The following is a 25,845-nucleotide window of genomic DNA, read 5'->3' as shown; positions in this document are numbered from 1 at the left end:
TGTGATGCCTCTACCACCCACACCCAGTGACCATTGCACAGCAAATATGTAACAAAGGGAAAGAAGAACCGGGGGAAAGACGGAGGGATACACCACAATAGAGGGTTTCCTTCTTGGAAATTGTCTCACTGCTTGCACTTGTTCACACTTTGTTCATGGTTTTGTTAAAGGTACTGGTGTTTTGATGTGCTAATGACAGTTGGCCTTTCTGGCAATGGTCTAATATTATACTTTCCTAATAAACATTCAAAAATACAGGGTTTTATTTTATTAAGAAATTGTAGTATCTTCACTGCTTCACATCATATAAAATGTGTTTTGAATAATAATGATAAAAACATGGCAAGGGACAAGTTGTATGCAAACACCATTTATTTCTCAATATAGATATCTAAATCCATACTTCTCTGCCCCTAACCTCCTGCTCCCATTTAATAAGTGGTCATATCATCTATAAGGTCAATACATGGCAAATGTGAGAGCACAGAGCATCCCTAATTTTTGTTTCTGAGGTGCATCCAGATGTGGTAGCTGACCTTTCTGGCTGAGTGTATCGGGTCAGCAGTCCATCACTGTCATAGGTCCATTTGGGAGAAATGGCTCCCCTCTGGCTTCAAAAAGATTGTGAAGAGCATAGCAAGCCACACTAATGCAGACAGTGTTAGAATCATAGAATATCAGGGCTAAAAGGGACCCCAGGAGGTCATTGAGTCCAACCCCTTGCTCAAAGCAGGACCAATCCCCAGATAAATTTTTGCCCCAGATCCCTAAATGGCCCCCTCAAGGATTGAACTCACATCCCTTGGTTTAGCTGGCTAATGCTCAAACCACTGAGCTATCCCTCCCTCTGCAAGATGACCAGCAAGATGACGCTGGAATTCAAACTGATCTGTAGAAAGCACCAGCAGGACTTCACTCTATCAAATACACATTCGACCACCATTCTACAGCCACTGAAAGTGTAATTCAACCTTATTTTTCCAGGGCCTCTCAGATCAGGACATGGTTTCTCAAGCCAAGGCAAAAGGGGATACAAAAGACTCCCAAGTGGAACAGTAACTCCATTTATGACAATGTCATTTGGTGGGAATGGTGTCTCAGCCTGTCCTTGCATGTAGACTACCAAGTGGTGGAAAACCCAGAAATCATGAACTTTTCCAGTGCAACTGATGTTGATCATAAATTGACCTCTGTGGTCCACAAGGGCCTGCATAACAAAAGAATAGCACCCTTTGCTGTTTATGCACTCATGTGCTCCTTAAGGAGGGCAAACTATTGGCACACAAGTCCCATAAGTGTCCTCAACGCAGTCTGGAAACCCCATACTCTCAAAGCCAGCAACTACTTCAAGAATATATTTTATGTCCATCACTTTGTGGTAAACCACCCACCTGATCGCCTCAGAAACCTCCACCACCATTATACTCAGAGGTAACTTTCCAACACCAAGCTGGTTGGCAATGGACCTGTAGCAGTTTGGGTAACCAGCTTCCAGATGGTTATAGCACGTGCTACTGGGCCAGTATGGCCACCCTCAGGCATATGGGGGGAAGGATAGCTCAGTGATTTGAGCATTGGCCTGCTAAACCCACCGTTATGAGTTCAATCCTTGAGGGGGCCATTTGGGGCAAAAATCTGCCTGGGGATTGGTCCTACTTAGAGCAGGGGGCTGGACTAGATGATCTCCTGAGGTCTCTTCCAATCCTGATATTGCTGGAGGTTCTGGATGAGCTACTCATAAAGTTGCTTTCTTCATGCAAAAGTTCTGGACCTGCTGTAGATCAGATCAGTCTGTGCATGTGCCCCTGTTCCAGAAGTGCTAATCTACATAGGGGGCATCAGTAGCTCTACTGAATTTCATGAGCAGCATCACCCAGTGAGAGTCTACCATATCTGTATCCTCCTCCTCTGATGTGTCTGTGACCAGCAACAGTGAGGGCTGAGGCTTGGCAAAGGGCACTCCCACACAGACCATCTGAGGTTGTAGCCACCAGCTGAGGGACTTAAGAATCAGGGGTAGGTGGGTAACCAATCTGTCCAGAGAGTCCTGGCTGGGTCTGTATATCTTCACCAACCAAGCCTGGAGGGGATGAAGGCACAATCTGGTTCCTGAACTCCAGAGAAAGACTGTGGAGGACCCCTCCTGTTGTTTCTGCCCCTCCATCGATTACAGTCCTATCTAGGAGGCCCTGAATAGAAGCATGAGAGGAGCTGGGGCATGAACGGCTTTCTCTGGGGTGCTGGCATGTGAATTTCTTGAGGGTTGCTCATGAGTCCTTCAGACTGTGCAGTCTTCGAATCCATCTTGTCAGCGAATAGCTCCACATGGTCAAATAGAAGGTCCTGTATTGTATTCTAGACCTCTGCCGGGAGTCCTGAGATGTGTTGCCATGAGATACATCTCATTGTAATAGCCATAGTCCAGGACTATATAGGAGAAGAAGAAATGGTGCAAGATGTTATCCATTATGCATGTGGCACTCTGCTATCAGGAGTGTCTACTGAATAGTGGATCCCAGCTCTCTAGACTGGACAAGCATTGAAAGGATTGACCATTACATGAGAAATACCTTATTAGACTGGACATGAACTTAATAAGCATAGGTTCCAGATTGTACTTAATATTTTTCTTTTATCTGTAGCCCGGTGTTTCCAATCATTTTACTTACATATATTTTGGATCATTTTCTTAAACTGAATTAAATAAACTTATATTTAGCTTTACTATAGACATGTCCAAGTGCCTTGCACTAAAGAGAGTGCTGAACTGAAGGGAGAGGGTGTTGAGCTGGGGTACATAGAGACCGCAGATTGGTGTACATTGTGGGTGCCCAGAAGAAAAGGGATTGGGTACTGATATGTAACAAGGGATGAGGGCCAGGGCCAGAGTCCCTGACGGGAGCCAGCATGGTGGGGTTACGGTGGCCTGTGAGGCCAGCAGCCGGGGAGCTGAGGGTGTGGGGCCCACGTGGGCCGCACCGCAGCAAGACTGTGCAGGCCGCCCGCAGGCCGCTGCCCTGCACACCCTGGACCACCCGCGGGCCGCCCCCGGGGGCCACCCTGCCCCGCAGCTGGCAGGACAAGCGCCGGTGCAGGAGCAGATCCCCGGGCTGGAGCAGGTCACCTACGCGGGCAAACAGCACTTCGTGCCCTGGCTGGCCTGGCCCCGCCACCCGTGCTGGGAGCGTGGCTGGCACGACCCCCACCACTCCCCGGGTCTGCTACGTGTGCCACCAGCGAGCCAAGATGTTGGAAGCCCTGTACTCTTGGAAGACTTGTTACATTTGTGTAGGACAATGGCTAGCAAGTATCCGTCCCTCTCTAAAAGAATGTTGGCTAAAGACTACAAAGTGGCAGCTACATGGGAGAGAGAATCATCTATTCTTCAGGTGCGTGGCATGAATGGATGTGCTAATTGCTAGCCTGCAGAGTAAAAGAGCCAGGTTCAACACAGAGCCTAGGGAGTGGAGCACTTATGCTGCCATCTGCCCATTGGGCTAGCAGAGTTGGGAGGATTTTCCCCTGTTGAGCACAGACAAGGCTCTCTTACGCTGTAACTAGGTGGTAGTGATTCAGCCTGTACATTTCGGTTAACCCCTGAAGTGTGACAGTGCCCAAAAGCCTGCTAACGTTTTTCTAGATATATTTTCCCACTGTGAATGTGTCATTTACAAGACTATCTCTCACTCAGACGAAAACAACCAAACCTCCTAGACCAGCAGATACACAACAGCGACGTGGGGGGAGGGGTAAGAGCGAGGGGGAACACGTTATTCATATATTCAGAAGTGACAGGAAAAACTGTCAGGAGAATGGGACACTAGTCAAGCACTTTTGATTTGGATTATTTTATTTTTATTTTTCAGATTAGCCCGCTCTGATTAAACTTTAGAAATGGCGACGGTAAAACACAGAATGCAATGAAAGGAAGATGGTGTGTCAGGAAATCTGATTGGTCGGATTTTGCTGCAGAGTTCTAATTTCTGAAACAAAGGTGCATTAAAACAACAAAAAAGTAGCAACAGCTAGTGTGAAGAAAGGTCACCAAAGATCGTTACGCTAGTAGAAATTGATCCTCCTTTTGTGCGTGTATATATATTTACATTTACTCCAAGAAATCTTCCACGGCACTCATCAATCGATTTGAGCACAGAATATGTGCAGACAAGTCCTTTGCTAAAACTAGGGCGGGTCATAATCTCAGCTAGCAACACGAATAAAACAGGCATCATTTTTTTAAAAGTGTATTTTTCAGAATATAGCTAATTGCTCTACTAGAGGAAGCACGAACATATGCTGGGAATTTCAAGTCACCACCTTGTAAAATTGTGTTCTTAGATGATCAACCGGAAATGGGGGAGGGGCATGATGGGTGTAACTGAAAATGCATCTTGAAAGCAGTTCTTGTATGAGTAATATATTTAACGCAACCCCCAAATCTAAGGGCATATGTGAGTTTCCATTAAAATTATAACGCTGACTCGATATTGATTTTCGAACTCCTAAATGGGGCATTGTTTTCTCTGAAATCTATTTTTGAGTTCATTGCATGCCTTGGGAAATCTCAACCCAGTTGCATACAGAATGGAAGCGGGGGAGGGAATTGCGCCAAAAATTACCATCTTTACTTTTTCAAGGGATACGGATAGCATCATGAAGCGCGACCATGATTATTTTGTATGTTCACGTCTGGTGGTCGTAGGTAAAGAGTTTGGGGAAAGACCCGGCAAAGCACCACAGCACAGTGCAGACTGAGGGATAACATCCTGGCTCACTGTGGGGGCATGAAGCGTATCTCATGACTTATCTAGGAAGAGATCCGCGGTGTTTTTCTTGGACCTACACTTAAGCTGAACTCGCCTAGAAAAAGACATAGATTTGGGCTGTGCGCTGAAAGGGCAGGAGGACATTTTATACGGATTTGGTGGTTAAATCCACATTATGAATAACATACTTGCAACACAAATGCTCTTTCCAGAATCACTCAAACATGCACCAGAAGAGCTGATTCTCTATTTTAAACGTATACTATTTTGTAAAAGCCACAGAGTATACTGAAATGTAGAGAGAATCACCTAATATGAAAAAGCTGCCAATAACTACAATATTAGGCAAAAGATTTAGATTTTACTAGTGTCTCATTCACACACCGTGGTTTCAGATAAAAAATAACCCATGTTTTTGTTTGGTTTTAATAGAATATGAAATATCCGTTACATTTTACAATAAATATACTTTTCATGAGGACAGGGCCAAGGATGTATTCCTTATAAAATATGCACATATGGTCCTAAAAATAAAGTGTAGCCACTTTTTGTAAGTGCTAAATTTGAAAGAAATAAAAAGCCGGAAAAGAGTGTCATCTCACATTAATTATATTCTGTAGATATAGAACTGGTCAGGTAGAAAACCAGTAACCCAAAGATATTAACATTTTTAAGGTGAGTTCTAAGACATAACAGTCATTTTTGCTCTGGTTGAAAGATATTTTATTCATTGCGGGTCAGCGTACGTATGGGAACCGGGGAAAGTGAAAAATTCACGCTTTGAAAATTAATCATGATTTCAAGAAGGGGTCTGAAGAAGGATAGATACTGCAAGCAGCAAGTCATTAGTACAGTCATTTTGTGCTTCTAACTCCTGGCTTTGTGGGGCTGAGTTAGTTAACTGAAATGTGGAAAGTAAAAAACAAAATGCTGTGGGTGTTAGGTTATTTATGATTATTTCACTTACCAACACTTACCACTGAAAATGTGAGTGGCCAAAGTAACCTGCAACTTTTAACTGATTGTTCCTTATATCATGTCAAAAATGTTAAATCTTTCTGGCACAACTTAAAACCAAATTACACATTAAAGAAAAGGTCATTTTGTACTAACCATTTCTTTCTGTAAACGAAACATGCAACTAAATTGTCTACTCCTTAATAGACCGCCACCTTTTTTATCCTCTTATTTTTTGCATAATCCGTTTACATATTAAAGCAGAAATACAGCTCCTTTCAGTGTAAACGTGGTGGCTCTTAAAAGAGCCTTTGGGTTTTTTAGTTGGTTGTATGGACGCCTGCCATTAGGAATTTTAAGCTCTCTCCCCGCGGATACGCCGGGCTAACTGGATGTCCTTGGGCATGATGGTGACTCTTTTGGCGTGAATAGCGCACAGGTTGGTGTCCTCAAAGAGCCCCACCAAGTAGGCTTCGCTGGCCTCCTGCAGGGCCATAACGGCCGAGCTCTGGAAGCGCAAGTCGGTCTTGAAGTCCTGGGCGATTTCACGCACCAGGCGCTGGAAGGGCAGCTTGCGGATGAGCAGCTCAGTGGATTTCTGGTAACGGCGGATCTCTCGTAGGGCAACAGTGCCGGGCCGATAGCGATGAGGTTTTTTCACTCCTCCCGTCGCAGGAGCACTTTTACGGGCAGCTTTAGTAGCCAGCTGCTTACGGGGAGCTTTACCCCCAGTAGATTTGCGAGCTGTTTGCTTTGTCCTCGCCATTCTCACTAACTACGAAAAACTCCTTTCAGACAAAGGCAAACAAGACGCGCTATAGCAAAACCCGGAATATATAACCAAAGTCTCCTTCCTGATTGGCTGGCGGAAAAAGGCAAACTGCATTGGACAATTTAAAAAATATTTGAAAAGCCCGCGCTCTGCCGGGAGGGAAAAAATTGACCCTTCCCGCCTTCTTTCTGCCCTCTGCTAGGGCCTATCCCGCCTCCGGCGCCCGCGCCCTCCATCGTCTGATTCCACAGAACACGCGCTCCCTCTAGCCCACATGCCTGGATTACGCTCTCATAGTACTTTAAAACCCTGGTTTAATGGCTGCTGATTTTTCTCTTTAAATCCCTCGCTCACGCTTGAAAGCGACAGATTTGTGATCTGTGATTCTGAATGCCTCCATCCTCCTTACATCCCTCCCCCTCACCAAACTGCGACAGCGAAAAAGGAAAGTCATACCGCATATGCCGAAAGTTTGGTGGGGGAATTCCATACCATTTTATAGTGCACTTTGGTTATCTAGAGAGTGACAAATAACCTACAACCCTTCTCCTCCCGACACTCACAAAATAAGCGACATAATTTTATTAAGGATTTAATAGAAATAATTGAATTTTATAGTAATAGTTACTGTCCTGTTAGTGTTTTACTTCCCGAAAACCAAGATGTATACATGAACTCAACAAGGGATTGTCTAAGTAAAAACCCAACAAGGTGCTTTGAATACTTAGCATACAAACTGACATATTCATGTTTTATTCGAATGCCTCCAAGCATATACGTTTAAGAGTTGAGGCGAGAACCTTTGATCGAAATAAAGATTTTAGACTTCGCAAATAAGGATTGAGATTTAAATGTTTAGTGTACATTTCCTAACATTTAAGATATAACCTAGATTTTTAAAACATGTATTTTCTGTGAGGAACAATCACACTTACCCCAGTCAGGGAAAACAAAGCAGTGTTTTGAGCTCTATTATAGAAAACGTGGGTGGCTCTTAAAAGAGCCTTTGGGTTTTATGTTCTTTGATAGCATCTACTTAGAGCTGGTGTACTTGGTAACAGCCTTGGTGCCCTCAGACACCGCGTGTTTGGCTAACTCGCCCGGCAGCAGCAGTCTTACAGCGGTCTGAATCTCTCGGGAAGTGATGGTCGAGCGCTTGTTGTAATGCGCCAGACGAGACGCCTCCCCTGCGATACGCTCGAAAATGTCGTTCACAAACGAGTTCATGATGCCCATGGCCTTAGAAGAAATACCAGTGTCTGGGTGGACTTGCTTCAGTACTTTATACACGTAGATGGAATAACTTTCTTTCCTTGTCTTTCTACGCTTCTTATCACCCTTCTTCTGAGTCTTAGTCACAGCTTTCTTAGACCCTTTCTTAGGCGCTGGAGCAGATTTCGCTGGCTCAGGCATTTTGAGATTTGTTGCTTGCTCTAAAAGACAGAAACAACGTAAATATAATGGCTGCCACCCCCTTATTTATAGGGACCTTATGCAAATGAGACGCTTGTAATCTTTCATTTTTTATTGGGCCTTAGCTAAAGGATACGTCACGGACGATAAACCCTACGCCCAATTGGTCACAATAAAATCCTCATCACCATTGGTTGGAAATACAATGAAAAATTTCAACCAATCATGAATCAGTTTCTGTACCACAAGGAAGGGATAAAAAGGCAGGATTCGGGCGGGGCGCTAATATATCTCCAGTTTTTGCCTTTTAAAAAGTGTTTTGGGTTTGTAAACTAGAGATTCAATGTCAGGCCGGGGAAAGCAGGGAGGTAAAGTGAGGGCAAAGGCCAAGTCTCGGTCTTCGCGAGCGGGGTTACAGTTCCCTGTAGGTCGTGTGCACCGACTGCTCCGTAAAGGTAATTATGCTGAGAGGGTCGGGGCTGGCGCTCCGGTCTACATGGCCGCGGTGCTGGAGTATCTGACCGCTGAAATACTGGAGTTGGCTGGCAACGCTGCGCGAGACAACAAGAAGACCAGGATCATCCCCCGTCACCTGCAGCTCGCCATCCGTAACGACGAGGAGCTCAACAAACTGTTGGGGAAAGTCACTATTGCTCAGGGTGGTGTCCTGCCCAACATCCAGGCTGTGCTACTGCCTAAAAAAACTGAGAGCCATAAGGCGAAGAGCAAGTAAAAGTGACGGTATATTAAATCAACCCAAAGGCTCTTTTCAGAGCCACCCACTGGAACAAAAAAAGAGTTGAGTTCCTAATACACTAACAACTTTCTGCTTTAGAAAAAAGATGTTCTGCGTATTGGTTAAATCCTCGTTTACTCTTTATTACGTGAAATAATTTTTGTAGAGTGATTTGTACGAAACTGCCTCTTTAGTTTTATTTATAAAAATTCATCTACCGTGTTCCTATTCCGAATAAATTAAGGCTAAAATTAAAATTTATGTATTTTCATGAGTAGTAGAGTATAGGCGGAAATGGTAGCTAAAAATCAATTCAATTTTAGAAACATTCTGTAATTTTAAAACAATACACCAGAATATTTAATTTGTAGGGGTAAACTTAAGTCAAAGAAACCCAGGGGCGGAAGGGAAAGAGGGGCGTCATGGACCAGACCAATCCTCGTATAACGCGGTTTTTCAAATTATCCAGTTGCTAAAAAGCGCGGACTTTTCAAATTTTCCCCAATCCCCGCAAACCTACTATTCTTCGCACTGTTTAACCGGTGATACGCTCCCAACAGCTAAGCAAAATAAACCGAGAAGGACGTTCTAAATTGCTAGCGGGACGGGCTCTAACAGCACAATCTAAACGGCTAGAATCCGTGCGAGCATAATTAAAGAAGAAAAAAAACTCACCCAGCCATTACATTTTTCTAAATTGTTTCTGGTTCAGAGACACTAAATTGGTTTCTTAAGCTATACAGAGCATGAGGTTTTGGGATGTTATAAAAGGTGAAGAAACTGCTAGAGCAGGTCCTCCACCAAAGCAATCTTTGATGCACAGTACACTAGGTGTTTCAGCTCCTTGGGGAAGGGATGGGTGGCTCTTAAAAGAGCCGTTGGGTTTGTTTGCACGAGATTCGAGTTCTCTCTTCAAACAGCTTCACTTCTTCTTGGGCGCTGCCTTCTTAGCCTTTCCTGCTTTGGGTTTGTTTAGTTTGGGCCTGGCAGCCTTGGGCTTCACCGCCTTGGCCTTAGCCGGGCTCTTAGCTGCCTTCTTGGGCTTTGCAGGTTTGGCCTTTTTCGGGCTCTTGGCCGCTTTCTTGGCCGCGGAAGCTGCAGGTTTCTTGGCTTTTTTCGGGCTCTTTTTCACTGCCGCAGCTTTCTTAGGCTTCTTAGCGGCGCTGGCGGGTTTCTTGGGAGCTGGTTTCTTCGGCTTTGCCGCTGGCTTTTTCTTGGGTGCCTTTTCCTTGATCTCACCCGGCTTCTTGTTGAGTTTGAAGGAACCAGAGGCACCAGTACCTTTGGTCTGTACCAAAATGCCTTTGCTCACCAGACTCTTCAGCCCCAGCTTAATACGACTATTATTCTTTTCTACATCGTACCCGCCAGCTGCCAAAGCTTTCTTAAGAGCAGCCAAAGACAGCCCTTTGCGCTCCTTAGAGGCTGACACTGCCTTAGTAATCAGCTCAGTCACGCTGGGGCCTGAGGGCTTCCGGAGTTTCGAACCCCCGGCCGCCTTCTTTGCCTTTTTAGCTGGAGCCTTGGAGACTGGAGCAGGGGCAGCTGCTGCTGCAACTACAGGCGCAGTTTCAGACATGGTCACAGACACGTTACAAAATCGGAAAAAACATAATCTGAAGTGAACTAGTCTGATGCCTGTTATTTATAGGGAGGGGTCACTGTCTGATTGGTGCATTAAAGAGCCCGCCCAGCTGCAAACCAGAACGGGCTCCTCTCTCCTCTCTCATTTTGTGTTTCTTCGGAGTAAATAAAGTGTATTTTTTGCACAATATTCGCCACCAAACTGTCCCTTTTCTCAGCCAAATGAATTTGAAACAGAGTATTTTCATCCGTTAGTGTTTCCTTCAGAAAATAATGAAATTCCATTAAAGAAAAGATTATAAACCCTGAGTACTGAAGCTGCATGGACCTCGAGAGGGAGAACATTTTGTTTTTCTTTGTAAATTAAAAATGTCCCTTTGACAAAAGGACTAGAGAAATAATGTAATGTTATTCCTTTGACGGTCTTCTTCTAATTAGGAAAGAAAGGGAGTGATTTGTATCAACGAGTTTATTATAAACCTACTTCAAACAGAAAGAGGTAGCACACCCTCCCACAATAAAGTGGCGCTCGGTTGAACAAGGCGCATACTTCGAAACTTAAAGAAATATTATTGTCGTTTTTACCATTTAAATTATGATTTCGGACCGGAGCTCTATTTTTAAATAATAAAAGGTAACCGTAACTTTATTAGCACAAGCCCGAGCTGACATGAAATGCCAGGGGTGAAACGACGTTACAACCTGCTTAGTCTCAGTGACTTAATTCAGAATTCATGAGAAACAACACTTATATGAATTCTATTTAAAGCCTTGATTGGAAATTTATTTTCTCTCTCTTTCAATATGATTTAAGGAGCACTCCGTTTTTGGGAGATGGGGGTTATTTTTTTGTTTTATTTGTTTTTCCTCGACCTTGTTAATAGTGGATGGTTCTTAAGATTTCTTGGTGATTTCAAAGCTATTGGGCTGATCTGAGACAGTGAGGAGTTTGAACTCTTAATTCTGGTTGGGCAGTTTGAAAAGCCCGCGCTTTGAAATGGAGAGTCTAGAATTCCGGATTGGGGTCACATGGTCAAATTATTTTTCCCCCACCGACAGAAGCACTGCAGTACCCCTTTTGAGATCTGTAAATCTACATACATCTCTGATTTTCATACTCAGTCTTCACTAAATTCACCACCACTTGGTAAATCTTCTCTTACTAACAGATTAAAGGTACTTATATTTTCAGAGTCACTCATCTGTTTTTAATTAAATGTATTCAACATATTTTCTTTTTTTTTTCAAATAAATGGAATATTTATAGACAAAAACCTGGTCTTATCCAGCACAATTTACATTATAGTTTTCAGATTAGGTCATTCAGCAACAATAATGCTTGTTTCCAGTGAGATAAACACTGTATACAAAAAAGGTTTCTTTTCTTTCCGAACAACTTTTGACAATGGACAGGTTCCCTTTCTCTTTAACCCGGAGGATCATTTTTATAGTTGATTTTCCATTTATTTCTTTATATTGATTCCAATGGTCAGATTGACCAGCACTGAATAACGAATCCATTCAGTACTAAGCAGAAATAAGTGACTGGAATGTTTTACAGCCACTATTCAAATAATTGATCACTTATTTTCATAATGATTAGTTGCATGCTCATTCTTTGGATTAAAATTCTGTTTTCATCTAGTTTGCCAGTAAGAGAAAATGTACTGACTACTGAACAGGCCTTTTATATTTATACCTTTTATTTACAATAAGAAATCTGTGTTATTTCATAGAGTCATAGGTTCTAAGACCAGAAGGGAACATTGTGGTCATCTAGTTTCACTTCCTGTATAACACAGGCCATTGAACTTCCCCAAAATAATTTCTAGATCATATCTTTTAGGAGAAAAAAATACAATCTTGATTTTAAATTTGTCACTGATGGAGAATCCACCATTACGCTTGTTAAATTGATCTAATGGTTAATTACTCTCATGGTTTAAAATGTAACCCTTATTTCCAGACTGAATTTATCTAGCTTCAACTTCCAGCCATTGGATTGTTACACCAGACTCTGATAGACTGAAGAGCCCATTATTAAATATTTGTTCCCATGTAGGTACTTATAGACCGTAATCAAGCCACCCCTTAACTTTTCTCTTTGTTAAACTAAATAGATTGAGCTTCTTGAATCTATCACTCACTCCCTGGCATATTTTCTAATCTTTAAATGTTAAAACATGCCTAACTTGACTATAATGCAAAATAAAAATGTAACTACAGACAGTTTAAATTTGTGGTATTGGTAAAATTAGAATTGTTACCCATTTTCTTTAAAACACTGACTTTTAAGTTCAGATATACAACTTTTGGTTAAAATGAATCTCTCTGGATAGCCTTTCCATAATTATTAAATAGAACTAGATTTTATATCTGAGTAGTTCTGTGTATAACTATATGTATATGAAGGCACTACAACAAAGAGTCTTTGTATTGTAGATGTTATTACCAAAATGATTTTAACCTTCAAATCCGTACAGTGTGTATCCCTGGCGCTTTAAGGCAGCCATAGACCACTTCCATGGCCGTCACAGAGGTTTTTTTTTTTTGGTTTGGTTTTTGTTGTTGTTTTTGTTGCTGTTTTTTCTTGGCACGCTCTGAATGTAGGTGACTGACTCCATCTGAATGAAAACCTTGAGCACCCCCGGGGTCTCTTCATAGATCATTCGCGTAGCTAGAGACGAATAGGCATACCGTGAATGCTCCCTCTCAGCACCTTTTTAAGGCATTTAGCTGCTCCTTTTCCTACTCCCGAACTAATTTTACCACGACCAGACCGTGTGAATCAAAATACAAAGTCAGTTATAATTTGTTTGTACACAACTATCAAAATACACAGAAAAATCCTTAATGCGTATAGGCCTGCAACGCCTCTCTTTATATTCCTTGAATTCAGACCTGATTAAAAACCAAAGGAGACAGGCAGGTTATTGGCACTGTTCCCTGGGCTTCTTCTCCCTCACCCTCCAACATTCCGTTGTCTCTGGGTCAGTTTAGACTCCGCCAAACGTGCAATAAACTCAAAGTTCACATTTCTAGAATAGTTTCAGAGAAAATAATGTCCAATTTAGGATATTGAAACCTATGATTATTATAACTGCAATGGAAATCCATTGCCGACAATACTAGATGTCTCGGTAGCTACACTACTTAACACAAGAACTGGTTTCAAATAGTTTGTATTATAGTAACTCGTTGTTGTTTCTCCCTCTTCTCTCGTTTTCTGGAGGACTGATGAAGCTGTTTTACAAGCCGACCAACTGATAATGTATACTTGCTCGCCCTTTCTCTCTAAAACATTTTGTTGGCGGTGCTGACGTTTCCACATAGTTGAAATGGACCAATACAGGATACAGCGCGAAGGCAGCATTTCTCCTGAAGCAAATATTCCCGGTGAGATGAACAGATCTGATTTACATAATTGTAGCAGCCTTATTCATCTCTTTGGAGTCTGCAGCAAATTCTGACCAATCAGCTTCTGACACATAATATTCTACTCCTTTTTTCTCGCCAGCATTCGCCGCCATTTTCCAAAGCTGCAACATGGAGAATTAATGAATGTATACAGATGTATTCAAAAGATCAGGAGCACGCACGTGTTCCAGGAGACTATATTGTTTTCATCCGCTCAAAAATACTCATATTCTGAATGCCTGGTATTTTTTTCTGTATTAACAATACATTTTCAGTGCTGATTTTAAGTGGTTGCAGAGTGCCTGCCTGCTAAAAAAACAAGGGCTTTGTTTCTCCTCTCCTTTCCTCCCGCCCCCTGCCTGACGCCATACAAGCGAAACAACTATCCCTGCTGCAGCTGATGTGGGAAAGGGTGAGACTATCCATTGATTATATTAAAATCAGGAAAAACCAGCATGAAACTATCAGTCAGAATGCTGACTGACTTTGAAGACCAACATGTATGTCCTATCATATCAAAAGCAGATGATTCTACGTTTTTTGCTTGTTTTTGTCTCAATTCTGTTTCAATTCCACCCTGCCAGTGACCAGGACAAAAAGAATGGAAAGCCACAGGACACGCATTTCCAGTTAATTGTTCCTAAATAATGTTTTATATATGGATTTTTGTTGGCTACTTATTGCAGCTGATCAGTCATTTTGAGTCAAATAAAGGTGTTTGCTTGCAGTACTGTATTTCTCTCTTTGCATTATCATTGTTCCATAATCTCTCTCACCCAAAAACATAACAATTCATAATATTACATTCAAGATGATAAAAAGAAAGTCATTGCATAAGTCAAACCAACACCAGAAACATCTATTTCAGGGCTCAACTTCATTCATCTCTTATATCACTGGACCTAGCAAGATTGGTGTGCAAATTATCTGATTAGGTTTGCTTGCTTGGTGCTGACAGACTTCACAATATCCAGTGACATTTCTTGTCTATCCAGCCTGTATATTTTGCAATGAGAGTCCATAGTCTGTTAAACACCTCATCCTTGCTTTCACAAATGCTGAGTAGAATATTAAAGGAAAACCTCCCTGATGCCCTAATTTCTGAACTTCCATCATTGTAGTGTTAGCAGAAACTCCAATTTACTTTAAGCTCCCAGTGCATGCTCTGTCTTCCTGTGTCTTCTGAGTGTATAATTCAACTGCTGCTAGTCAGGGTCTGTGTAGTTAAGATATGGTTTCATGCTTTAGGGAAAAAAGGGGTATGCAGTGTCTCAAAGAATCATGATTATGGGTACCTATTAATAATTCTGTGGCGTTGAAAGTTCCTCCCTTCCTACTCCTGAAAACTCCTAAAGTTATATGCACTTTGCATACACCTAATACCCAGGAAACAGTCACTATGATCCACTAACGCTTGGTTCATTACTAAGTGGTAGTATTTCTATTAATTAATTCAACAGTTGGGAGGGTACAGAATGGACATTCCTGTTCAATACATAGCTCCTACACAGTTCAAGAAACCCAACAATTCAGATCACTCACATGATCTTGAGCACATTTCACACCTTAATCATAAGCCCCTGCAACCGCTGACATCTGACAAAACCATTGAAACAATATAAAAACATGTGCCCTGGACTAATTGACCTCCAACTATTCAGGGTATCAGAGTGATAGCTGTATTAGTCTGTATCAGCAAAAATAACGAGGAATCCTTATGGCACCTTAGAGACTAACACATTTACGAAAGCTTATGCCCAAATAAATTTGTTAGTCTCTAAGATGCCACAAGGACTCCTCATTTTTATTCAGGGTATGCAGCTTCCACAGGATAATCAGCAATGTCTTTTGCATAATTAGCAGAATTGTCATCTTGGTGATCTGAAGGCCGAATGTCAAAGCCACCTCTCCAGAAAGGTAGAGAAAGGTTGTCTTCCCCATTCATCAGTTCTGTAAACCTTTTATTTTATTTAAGAACCAAAATTCTAAGTATTCTAAATTCCACTTGCATGCTTAGGTGGTTTTGAAAATCACTGTGCCTCATGACAACCAGGGATAGAGATAATGGGGTAAATTAGGGGTTACTTCAAGGGGTACTCCTCTTCAAAAAAAAACTGCTAACATTTTCTAGTGGTTTTAACTTCCAGTGCAGAGCTACGGGGAAAAAATAGGGGTTCAACCCTTAATAAAATTTATATAATTGGACTCGGATATATTTATTTATATAAATAATTTTTATAACTGAGTTCAGCTATTAACTGATACCAAGGACAAGTTTAGAAATATTTAAAAAATTATTTCACTATACATTCTATAACACCTCTGCTTACAGAGAGTTCACATGTCCGCAAGCTGTCATTTCCTCTAGAATTCCTTCCTGAGGAGAAAAGGAAGAGGAATGAGAAGAACCACTGAGTGGACAGAACAGCTCACATATCTCAAAGCTACTGCTTCAGGCTTCATTCATAACCATGAGGTACTCTCCATCAGAGAAAAATCCCATTGAGATAAATGGACTTCTTCACACACCCCTGAATGTTCTATGATGCAGAATGATTACAGAGCGCCTTCCCCAAGCATTACACCCAGATTTTAGGGAAGGGATTTTGGACCTCCAGCCTCCTCCCACATCCTGCCTCCAGTTAGTACATGCATTTCTCACCCCACCACCACCACCACCTTCCCTCCTATTCATGGCCCCTTGAAGCTTACTAGGGACATTGAGGGAACAGAAGAAGGGGCGACCTGGTAGCTGAGGAATGGAAAGTCACGCCCAGGTGTGCAACAGAGATCCCGGTAGTGTTTGTGTCACAAATTCAAAATCACTTGGCCCAGGGCTTTCTGAGATACAGCCCATCTCCCCCCCTCCACCCCCCACCCCTCCCAAAAAAAGAAAAGAAAAGAATTAGCTGCTTATAAAAGTGCCCCAAAGTGCAGAAAGAAGTCTGGGTCACACCTCATTATTATTGATTACCACCATCCCTCCTCTCCTTTCTCTCTCCAACCCTGTAAGGGGAATGAGGGGCCAGGTGGAGGCCAAAACTGATAGATGAGTGGCAGTGAAGTATTCCCAAGGACAACCTCATTCCCCTCCTCCATCACAGGTGCCCCTCAGTCATGCACCCTCACTATCACCAATTCCCAAAAGACACAAGGAAATTTACTGCCCCAAAACATTGTTACTACAAAGTAAGGTTGACCAGCAGTGCTTTATACCCTTCTAGAATGTCAAATGCACTGACAAACCTTTGAAAACCAGTAAATAAAGATTTAATATAATGTAACGTAACTGTAACACAAATTAAACATCTGAAAACCAGTCTATTTAGAGTTAAGGGCCACACAAGCCCCACCTTGTAACCTTGACTTTACCTTCTTGAAGTTGGTAATAATCACTAGGAATCTTCTTTCATATGGCAATTTGAAAATCAACATTAAAGTTCAACGTCCAAGTTTGTCATTCATTCTATGGCTTCTCCAGAGATGGAATGAATCAAGTTTGTTCCTCTGAAGAAGGATCTTAGAGGGCAGTGGTTCATTAGCAGTTTCATGGTTTGGATGTCTTCTTCACATTCACATATTGGTCTATCTTTCAATTTCCATTTGTGTAGTAGGTAATAGCAACACCTCATAATAATGAACCCAGACCCACCCATCTAGGAAGATCTTCAACCCTTCCTCCCTTGTCCTCTCCCTCTTTCGCCCCCGCTGCCCCCCAAGCCACCACTTTAAGTTCAGGAACCTCTTCTGTTTAATGGCCACTAGGACTGAATAGTAAGAAAATAACTAAGAAAAATATTCTTTCCTTTGACCTGGTAGTAGCCAGTGGAATTAAAATGTCAGAGTGGCTCAGCAAGGTCTGGTCCACACTAAGAAGACTTGATTGACAAATGACTAACGTGCCATTTTTAGTGTTGGATGGTGGTTGTTTGTCCCACAGATTTGTATTACATCCATTATCTCAATACACTAGAACTGTCTTTCATTGTGGTAAAGCTAGCTGTATTCAGTTGGGTGGGGATTAGTTACAGGATGTTACTACAGCTGCCACTGAGCTACAAAAAGAGGTGGATGTTTGTCTAGCGGGGATCCTTTCTCTTTGTATTGAGGCCATTCTGTAGAGGAATAGGGCTTGGCTACACTTACAAATTTGCAGCGCTGCAGTAGGGTGTGAAAACACACCCTCTCCAGCGCTGCAAATTGCGGCGCTGCAAAGCGCCAGTGTAGTCAAAGCCCCACAATAAAAGTCCGTTATTCCCCACAGGGAGGTGGAGTACGGACAGCGCTGGGAGAAAGCTCTCCCAGCACTGGCGCTTTGACTACACTTAGCGTTTCAAAGCGCTGCCGCGGCAGCGCTGCCGCGGCAGCGCTTTGAAGTGTAAGTGTAGCCAAAGCCTAATGGTGTATTTTTGCTGTGGGGATGCTGGCCGTCTGGTAATATTCATGACAGTCTGATACTGGGCTCAGTCAGATGTATCTGGCAATTCTGGAGAAGCTAAAGTGGTCATATAGGCCTTATCCTTTATGGTATTTAGATTCCTAACTATTTAGGTTCCTGACTTCCATCAGAATCAATGGAAATGAAAGGTATTAGACCCCTGAGGATCTAGATCCTATAGAGAAGGGATAGGTAACTTGTGTTTGGCAAGTCCAATTTAAATATGGTGTTTGGCTTAGTGAAGAGAAGCTATAACATTTTCCCCCCACAATACTCGTAGTCTGTCCTCAATGGTAACAGGAAGGTTCAGTGCATGGCACAGGCACAAGCACATGATACTGAGACCATGGTGGGGAGTTGGGAATAGGCAGGCTTCATCCATGGCAGAGGCACACGGAGTTGGACAGGGTGGGGAGCTGAAAAATGTTCAGGCTCGGTGCATGGAGCAGGCACAAAATTCAGTCTGGTATCAGGAGCTGGAATAGACTTGTTGGATGAGTGGAACAGAACAGTCACACAGCACTGGACAGGTTGGGGAGTTGAGAACAGGCATGCTCATTACATGGCAGTCACTACAAGCACTGATACTGGGGTAAGGAGAATGAGAATAGCCATTGAGATAAATGGAGCAGTTCACACCTCTCAAAGCTATTGTTTCAGGCTCTGTTCTTCTCCCTAAGGAGTTTGTATTCATCTAAGAACATCCCCTTGAAATGAATGACCCTTCACACGCCAGCCAGCCTCCTAAACTGCAGATGGTTGTGTAAATCTCCTTCCCCAGACACTTAATCCACATGTAGGGACTCTGGGGCCATGTCTACACTATGAGAACTATAGTGGCACAGCTAAGGTGCCATAGTTATGCTGACTTAACTCCATAGTGTAGACAGAGACTACAGTTATGGAAGAGGTTTTTCCATCCGTTTAGGAACTCTCCCAGGGGCACCCCTCCACCCCCCAAAAGTAATAGTAGGTAAAGTTGATGGAAGCTTTCTTCTACCAACCTAGCTACATCTAGACCAGGGGTTAAGTCAGTATAGCTAGAACACTGAGCAGTTTGGATTTTCCACAGCCCTGGGAGTTGTATCTACATTGACCTATATTTTAAGTGTAGACCAAGCCTGAGTCTACACTATCCTGCCTTCAGCTGTTACATGCACTTCTCAGAGGCCCACCACCCTCTCTCTTCCCATAGCCCCTCCAGGTTTACCAGGGGCATAGAGTGTCAAGGAGGGTGGAACTGGTGGCTGAGTTAGGAGGTGGGAGTGTAGGGGCTCAGAGCAACAAGCATGTGGAGCAGGTCAGAGAAATGTGGAACAAAGGGAATAAAAGAGGGAATAAATTGGAGCAGTGGTGGGGAAGTACATGGATCGGAGACTGAGATAGATAAAAATGGGAGAGGAGTGTTGCAGAAGGTGAGGGGGTTGCAAGAGTTCAGGGTAGGACCATTGCCCCTTTCCCAATCTTTGTCCTTTAGATCTGTGTTCTGGCTGGCACAGCTTCTGAGCTCTGAGGTGCCAGCACAGCCCTACATGACAACTCTTATTAATGATATATTTTATTGGATCAACTACTTCTGGGGAGAGAGACAAGCTTTCAAGCCACAGTGATCTTCTTCAGGTCTGGGAAATGTCACAGCTAAATACAAGATGGAACAGATTGTTTAGCATAAGCAGTTAACAGATATTTCAAGGGACCATTCAAGTTGAAGTGGCCAGTTAATGCCTCTCCAGTCATAGGGGGGAAACGAGGGGTGGGGGACAAGCTGGGCAGAGAGGAGTAGTGGGTAATAGATTAGTATAATAAGGCATAAATCCAGTGTCTCTATTCAATCCATGATTGAAAAATTGAAAAGTGTCTAGGAAAATTATGAATGTAAGCTCCCAGGCTCATCTTTTGAAAGTGTTGTGCAGATTTCCTTTGAGGATGGGGACTGAGCGGTCAGATATAGAGTGATCTCTTTGGGAAAAGTGTTCACCCACAGGTAATATGGTGTTTTCGTCCTTTACCATTTTTCTGTGTGAGCTCATTTAAGAGCATAGTGATAGTCTGATTTCACCCACACAATTCTTACTGGGGCATTTAATGCATAGGATGAGGTACACCACATGTTGTGATAGGCATGCATAGGACCCAAGGATCTGGAAAGGTGTGAGGGGGCGTTGATCATTGTAGCAGTGAAGATAAGTCTGCAGGTTTTGCATCTGTTGTCTGGCAGAGTCTGGTGCTACTTTGCATTGCTATATCCTGGTCTATTGGAAGCTTGTTTCTGATGATGAGCTTGGAGAGGTTAGGGGTTGTTTGAAGGCCAGAAGAGGGGGTTCAGGAAAAAAATCTTTCAGGATGTGGTCCCCATTGAGTATGGTTTGTAACTGTTTAATGATGCCCCTCCTGGGTTCCAGTGTGGGGTGGTAAATGACAACCAGGGGTGTGCAGTCAAAGGGGATTTTATTTCCATATTGAAGCAATTTCTCTCGGGTTATTTGGATGACCCATTCCATGATGCAATCTACTTCTCTGGTAGAGGGTTGTTGTTTGGTGAAGGCAGTTTTATGGGTGTTAAGGTATATATCCCAGACTTTCTCCTCAGAGCATATTCTGTGGTATCTGAGTACCTGGCTGTAGATAACGTATGTCTTGGTGTGTTTGTCGGTGGTTAGTCAATCTGTGACAGTAAATGTGGTGATCCGTGAGTTTCTGTATATAGTTTGTTTGTAAGATTCCATTGCTGAAGCTAATTGTGGTGAACATGAAGTTGATGCTAATGTGGGAGTATCCTACAGAGAGTTAAAATGGAGAGATAGCAGTTGTTGAAGTTCTAGTGGAAATTTATGAGGAAGTTAAGGCATCTGTCTGGAGGATGAAAATAACATTGATATATCTCAATCAATCTCTATATTGGTTTTGTGGTGCATTTGAGAAGGTTTGCATATTGGGGAACCATGCTAATACCCATGGTTGTTCCCATGGTTTGGACAAAGTGTTGAATGTAAAACTGTTATGGGTGAGGCTGAAATAGGTGAGTTTGGAGATGTGTTTGGGGTGGATACCTGAGCATTATCCATTATCTTGTAGATATTTATGGCAGTCAATCATGGAGTCCTTGTGAGGGATGTTGTTGTAACGTGAGGTGACATCCATGGTGGCAAGAATAGTGTTCTGAGGTAGGTTGTTAATGTTGCAGAGTTTCTAGAAGAAGTTGGTTGTGTCCTGGAAGAAGGTAGCCTTTTGTGGGGTGAGTGATTTGAGGATGCTTTCTATGAGTCCCAATATTCCTTCAGTATGAGTGCTGTGGCCAAATATGATGGGTCTGCCTGGGTTCCTTTGTTTGTGTATCTTGGGAAACATGTAGAAGGGTGGTTCTCAACCAGGGATACATGTACCTCTGGGGGTACACAGAGTTCTTCCAGGAGGTACATCAACTCATCTAGATATTTGCCTAGTTTTACAACAGGCTACATAAAAAGCACTAATGAAGTCAGTACAAACTAAAATTTCATACAGACAATGACTTGCTTATACTGCTCTATATACTATACACTGAAATTTAAGTCCAGTATTTATATTCCAATTGATTTATATTATAATTATATGATAAAAATGAGAAAGTCAGCAATTTTTCAGTAATAGTGTGCTGTGACACTTTTGTATTTTTATGTCTGAATTTTGGAACTTAGAATCAGAGGACTGGAAGGGACCTCAAGAGGTCATCTGCTCCAGTCCCACGCACTCATGGCAGGACGAAGTATTATCTATTCTAGACCATTCCTAACAGGTGTTTGCCTAACCTGCTCTTAAAAATCTCCAATGATGGAGATTCCACAACCTCCCTAAGCAATTTATACCAGTGCTTAACCATCCTGACAGTTAGGAAGTTATTCCTAATGTCCAACTTAAACTTCCCTTGCTGCAATTTAAGCCCATTGTTTCTTGTCCTAGCCTCAGGGTTAAGAACAATAATTCTTCTCCCTCCTCCTTGTAACAACTTTTTTATGTACTTGAAAACTGTTATCATGTCCCCTCTCAGTCTTCTTTTTTCCAGATTAAACAAACTCAATTGTTTCAATCTTCCCTCATAGGTCATGTTTTCTAGACCTTCAATCATTTTTGTTGCTCCTCTCTGGACTTTCTCCAATTTGTCCACATCTTTCCTGAAATGTGGCACTCAGAACTGGACACACTGCTGAGTTGGGTTTGTGGGGGATGAGGTTGTTGAGTGTCTCTTGGAGTTGTTTGGGAAAGTATTTGATATCTTTTACTTCCTGGGTAAACTGTGTGGTGTAGTCTTCTTTAAGTTCTTTATAATAGGTGGTAGTTCAGAGAGTTGTCAGTTGATCTGGTTAACATAATCATGGTTGAAGACTATGATGGCACCCCCTTTGTCTGCTGGTTTAATCACTATCTGTGGATTGGATTTCAGGGACTGTATAGCTGTCCTGTCAATGGTGGAGGGATTGTGGTGTATGTGATTTCAGTTTTTGGGTTTTTTTTTATTGTTTTGTTTTTTTTTCCTGAGCAATTAGCTATCAATAGTGTGGATTTATCAACTGTGGGGTGTCCACTGTCCATCCAGATGATTTTTTTTTCTTATGGCCGTTGGTGGAAATGTGATTATTGTGGGTGGTGTCATCATTGTTGTGAAAGAATTCTTTGAGGTGGAGTTGGCAGAAGAATTCTTTTAGTTCTCCACATGTTAGTATGGTAACAGTTTCTGTTGTGGGGCAGAAGTCCAGTCCCTTGGAGAGTACAGATAATTCAGCTCAAGTTAGGGATAGTCTTGATAAATTGATGATGTTGGAGTGTCACATTGTGTCCATGTGGTGGGTCCTGGTGCCATGGTTTCTCCAGGAGATGGTGTTCTGTGGGTTGTGGAGTTGTTGTAGTTGGTTCCACTTTTCATTTTGGTGTTGGTTTTCAGGTATTTTTGTTTTTCTTTGTATAGCTCCTTTGGGATTTCCAGGTTGGTTCCCAGATAGATTTTTTCTCCAGTGTGTGAGAGTCTGTGATGATTTCTTGTTTGATTATGTGAGGTGCAGTAAGTGGTTTCTCAGTATAAGTCTTCATTAGCAACATTAAAGCGCTGCCACAGCAGTGCTTTAATCATGACTGTGTAGTTGTGGCACTAGAGCTGTAAAAAAAACACCCCCACAAGGGGAGTAGCTACCAGCGCTGGTGCACTGCCTACAGTACCACTTTACAGCGCTGAAACTTGCAGCGCTCAGGGATGTGTTTTTTCACACCCCTGAGCGAGAAAGTTGCAGCACTGTAAAGTGGCAGTGTAGACAAGGCCTCTGTTTTTTCTGAAGTCCTTCTGCAGAGCTGTTCAGCATATCTGGAGTTTTTATGTAGTGGTCAAAGGGTTACAGATGATGAAACCTCTGGGGATGATGTTTTGTTTCTTGAATTTACTCAGGAAATAGATGTTGCTGTTAAGTTTTTCTTCCTTTTGCTTCATGTTATGGCATTTCCATTTCAAATGGCAAAATTCAATATCTTCCATTGTTGCATGCAGTGTTGTTGTAGCCATGTTAGTCCTAGGATATTAGAGAGACAAGAGAGAGACTCAGCAAGAGGGGAGAATCCCAGAGCCCAGGTTCAAGCCTGAGCCAAATGTCTACACTGCAATTAAACAGCCCCATATAGACCGACCTCTGCGAGCCTGAGTAAGCTGACATGGGCTAGCAGTGGGTGTTTAATTTCTGTGTAGACATACCCTCTGTGCTCCTTTTACACCTTTGTCATCTAGTGGCCCCAGTGCCTGTTTAGCAGGCTTCCTGCTTCTGATGTACTTAAAATTGAGTTCTCACTGTTAATTTTTTGCATCTTTAGCAAGTTGCTTCTCAAATTCTTTCCTGGCTTATCTTATTATACTTTCACATTTAACCTACCAGAGCTTGTGCACCATTTTTTCTATTATCCACACTAGGATTTGACTTCCAAATTTTAAAGGATGCCTTTTTGCCTCTAAAGGCCTCCACTGCTCTGCTGTTTAGCTACCGTGGCATTCGTTTGATCCTCTTGTTGTCTTTTCTGACTTGGGGTACACATTTAGTCTGAGCCTCTGTTATAGTATATTTAAATAGTACCCATGCTGCTTTCAGGCATTTAACACTTGTGACTGCTCCATTTAATGTATGTCTAACAAGTGTCCTCATTTTTGTGTAGTTTCCTTTTTTAGAGTTAAATGTTTCTGTGGCTGGGTTTTTTTTGGTATTATCCCCTCTACAAGGATGTTAAATTTAACTACATTATGGTCACTATCACTAAGCAGTTCAGCTATAGCTACCTCTTGAACCACATCCTCTGCTCTCCTTGGGACTACATCAAAAATTGCCTTTCGCCCTTTCCCCAGGTGGGTTCCAGAACTAGCTGCTGCAAGATGCAGTCAGGGCCGGCTTTAAGCCGATTCACCCGATTCCCTAGAATCGGGCCCCGCGCCTAAAGGGGCCCCGCTCCGAGGGTCTTCAGCAGCATTTCAGCAGTGGGGGGTCTGCTCCAGGGGTCTTTGGCTGCATTTCAGCGGCGGGGGGCGAGTGGTCCTTCGGTGCCACGGAAAACCCAGAGCAGACCCCCCCACGCACTGCTGAGTATTCAAATCGGGCCCCACGGGTCATAAAGCTGGCCCTAGATGCAGTCATTTATAGTGTCTAGAAATTTTATCTCTGCATCACGGTCTGAGGTTACATTTACCCAGTCAATATGAGTATAGTTGAACTCACTCATTATTACTGTGTTTTCTGCTTTTGTAACCTCTCTCTAGCCTCCCTTTTCATTTTACAATCTCTGTGACCATCCAGGACAGTTGGCCAGTGGTATATTCCTACTGCTATACTCTTTTTATTCAAGCATGGAATTTCTATCCATAGAGATACTATAGTATAGTTTGTATCACTTAAGATTTTTGCCCTATTTCACTCTTCTCTTTCTTTAACATATAATTCCACTCCCCCACCAGTGCAACCTACTTTGTTGTCATTCCTATCTATTCTATATCCTGGAATTGCCATGTCCCATTGATTATCCTTTATCCACTAGGTTTCAGTGATGCCTATAATATCAATATTCTCTTTCAATGTCAGGCACTCTAGTTCACCCATGGTATTAAGATTTCTTGCATTTATATATAAGAATTTGTACATTTTGTCAGTATTCAGTTGCTTGCCTTCATGTGTTATATTTAAATGGGACTCGATTACATTTGACTGTCCCTCACTGCCTCCTACCTATACTTTACCAACTTCTTTCATATCCTCTTTACTAGGACACAGTGTTCCCCCTTTAATAAATTCATCCCTAAGGGACATCTCCACTCAAACTGTGTACTCCTCTGCACCTGTCGGTGCTCTCCCAGCACTTCTTTTTAACTGTATGTGAAAGCTGTCTGGTTGCCTCTTGGTTAAGGGAGAGCCTCCTGCATAGGCCACTCCTTCCCCATAAAATTCCCCAGTTTCTAATAAATCTACGTCTCTCATCCCTACACCATTGCCTCATCCACACATTGAGACCCTGCAGTTCTGCCTGTTTTACTGGCCCTGCATGTGGAACTGGAAGCATTTCAGAGAATGCTACCATGTACATCCTGGACTTTAATCTCTTACATAGCAGCCAAAATTCCAGGATTTGTCTTTTACATTTCTTTATATTATTGGTACCCACATGTACCACAATCATCAGATCATCCCCAGCATTACGTATAAGGCTATCTAGATGTCCTGCCCGTGGCTGCCTCACCAAGCTGGGCAGGGTATCTGGCTCCCCTTCC

The 25,845-nt window shown here is 42.5% G+C and overlaps 3 protein-coding genes across 3 annotated transcripts; 1 reads left to right on the top strand and 2 right to left on the bottom strand.

Moving 5' to 3' along the window:
- Nucleotides 1-7,431: 7,431 nt before the first annotated feature.
- LOC123345492 (histone H2B 8) lies at nucleotides 7,432-7,928 on the bottom strand. Its single transcript, XM_044982454.1, has one exon. It carries the CDS (start codon nucleotides 7,906-7,908, stop codon nucleotides 7,528-7,530), a length of 381 nt encoding a protein of 126 aa, XP_044838389.1. The 5' UTR covers nucleotides 7,909-7,928; the 3' UTR covers nucleotides 7,432-7,527.
- Nucleotides 7,929-8,143: 215 nt separating this feature from the next.
- On the top strand, nucleotides 8,144-14,342 carry LOC123345478 (histone H2A.J). Its single transcript, XM_044982428.1, has 3 exons — nucleotides 8,144-8,706; nucleotides 13,461-13,624; nucleotides 13,746-14,342. Exon 1 carries the CDS (start codon nucleotides 8,252-8,254, stop codon nucleotides 8,639-8,641), a length of 390 nt encoding a protein of 129 aa, XP_044838363.1. The 5' UTR covers nucleotides 8,144-8,251; the 3' UTR covers nucleotides 8,642-8,706; nucleotides 13,461-13,624; nucleotides 13,746-14,342.
- LOC123345455 (histone H1-like) lies at nucleotides 9,567-10,239 on the bottom strand. The gene has a single exon (XM_044982359.1). It carries the CDS (start codon nucleotides 10,221-10,223, stop codon nucleotides 9,567-9,569), a length of 657 nt encoding a protein of 218 aa, XP_044838294.1. The 5' UTR covers nucleotides 10,224-10,239.
- Nucleotides 14,343-25,845: the final 11,503 nt, after the last annotated feature.

Source organism: Mauremys mutica, chromosome 1 (genome assembly GCF_020497125.1).
Source record: "Mauremys mutica isolate MM-2020 ecotype Southern chromosome 1, ASM2049712v1, whole genome shotgun sequence".
NCBI classification, from domain to species: domain Eukaryota; kingdom Metazoa; phylum Chordata; order Testudines; family Geoemydidae; genus Mauremys; species Mauremys mutica.
This window is presented reverse-complemented; position numbering and strand designations above follow the sequence as displayed.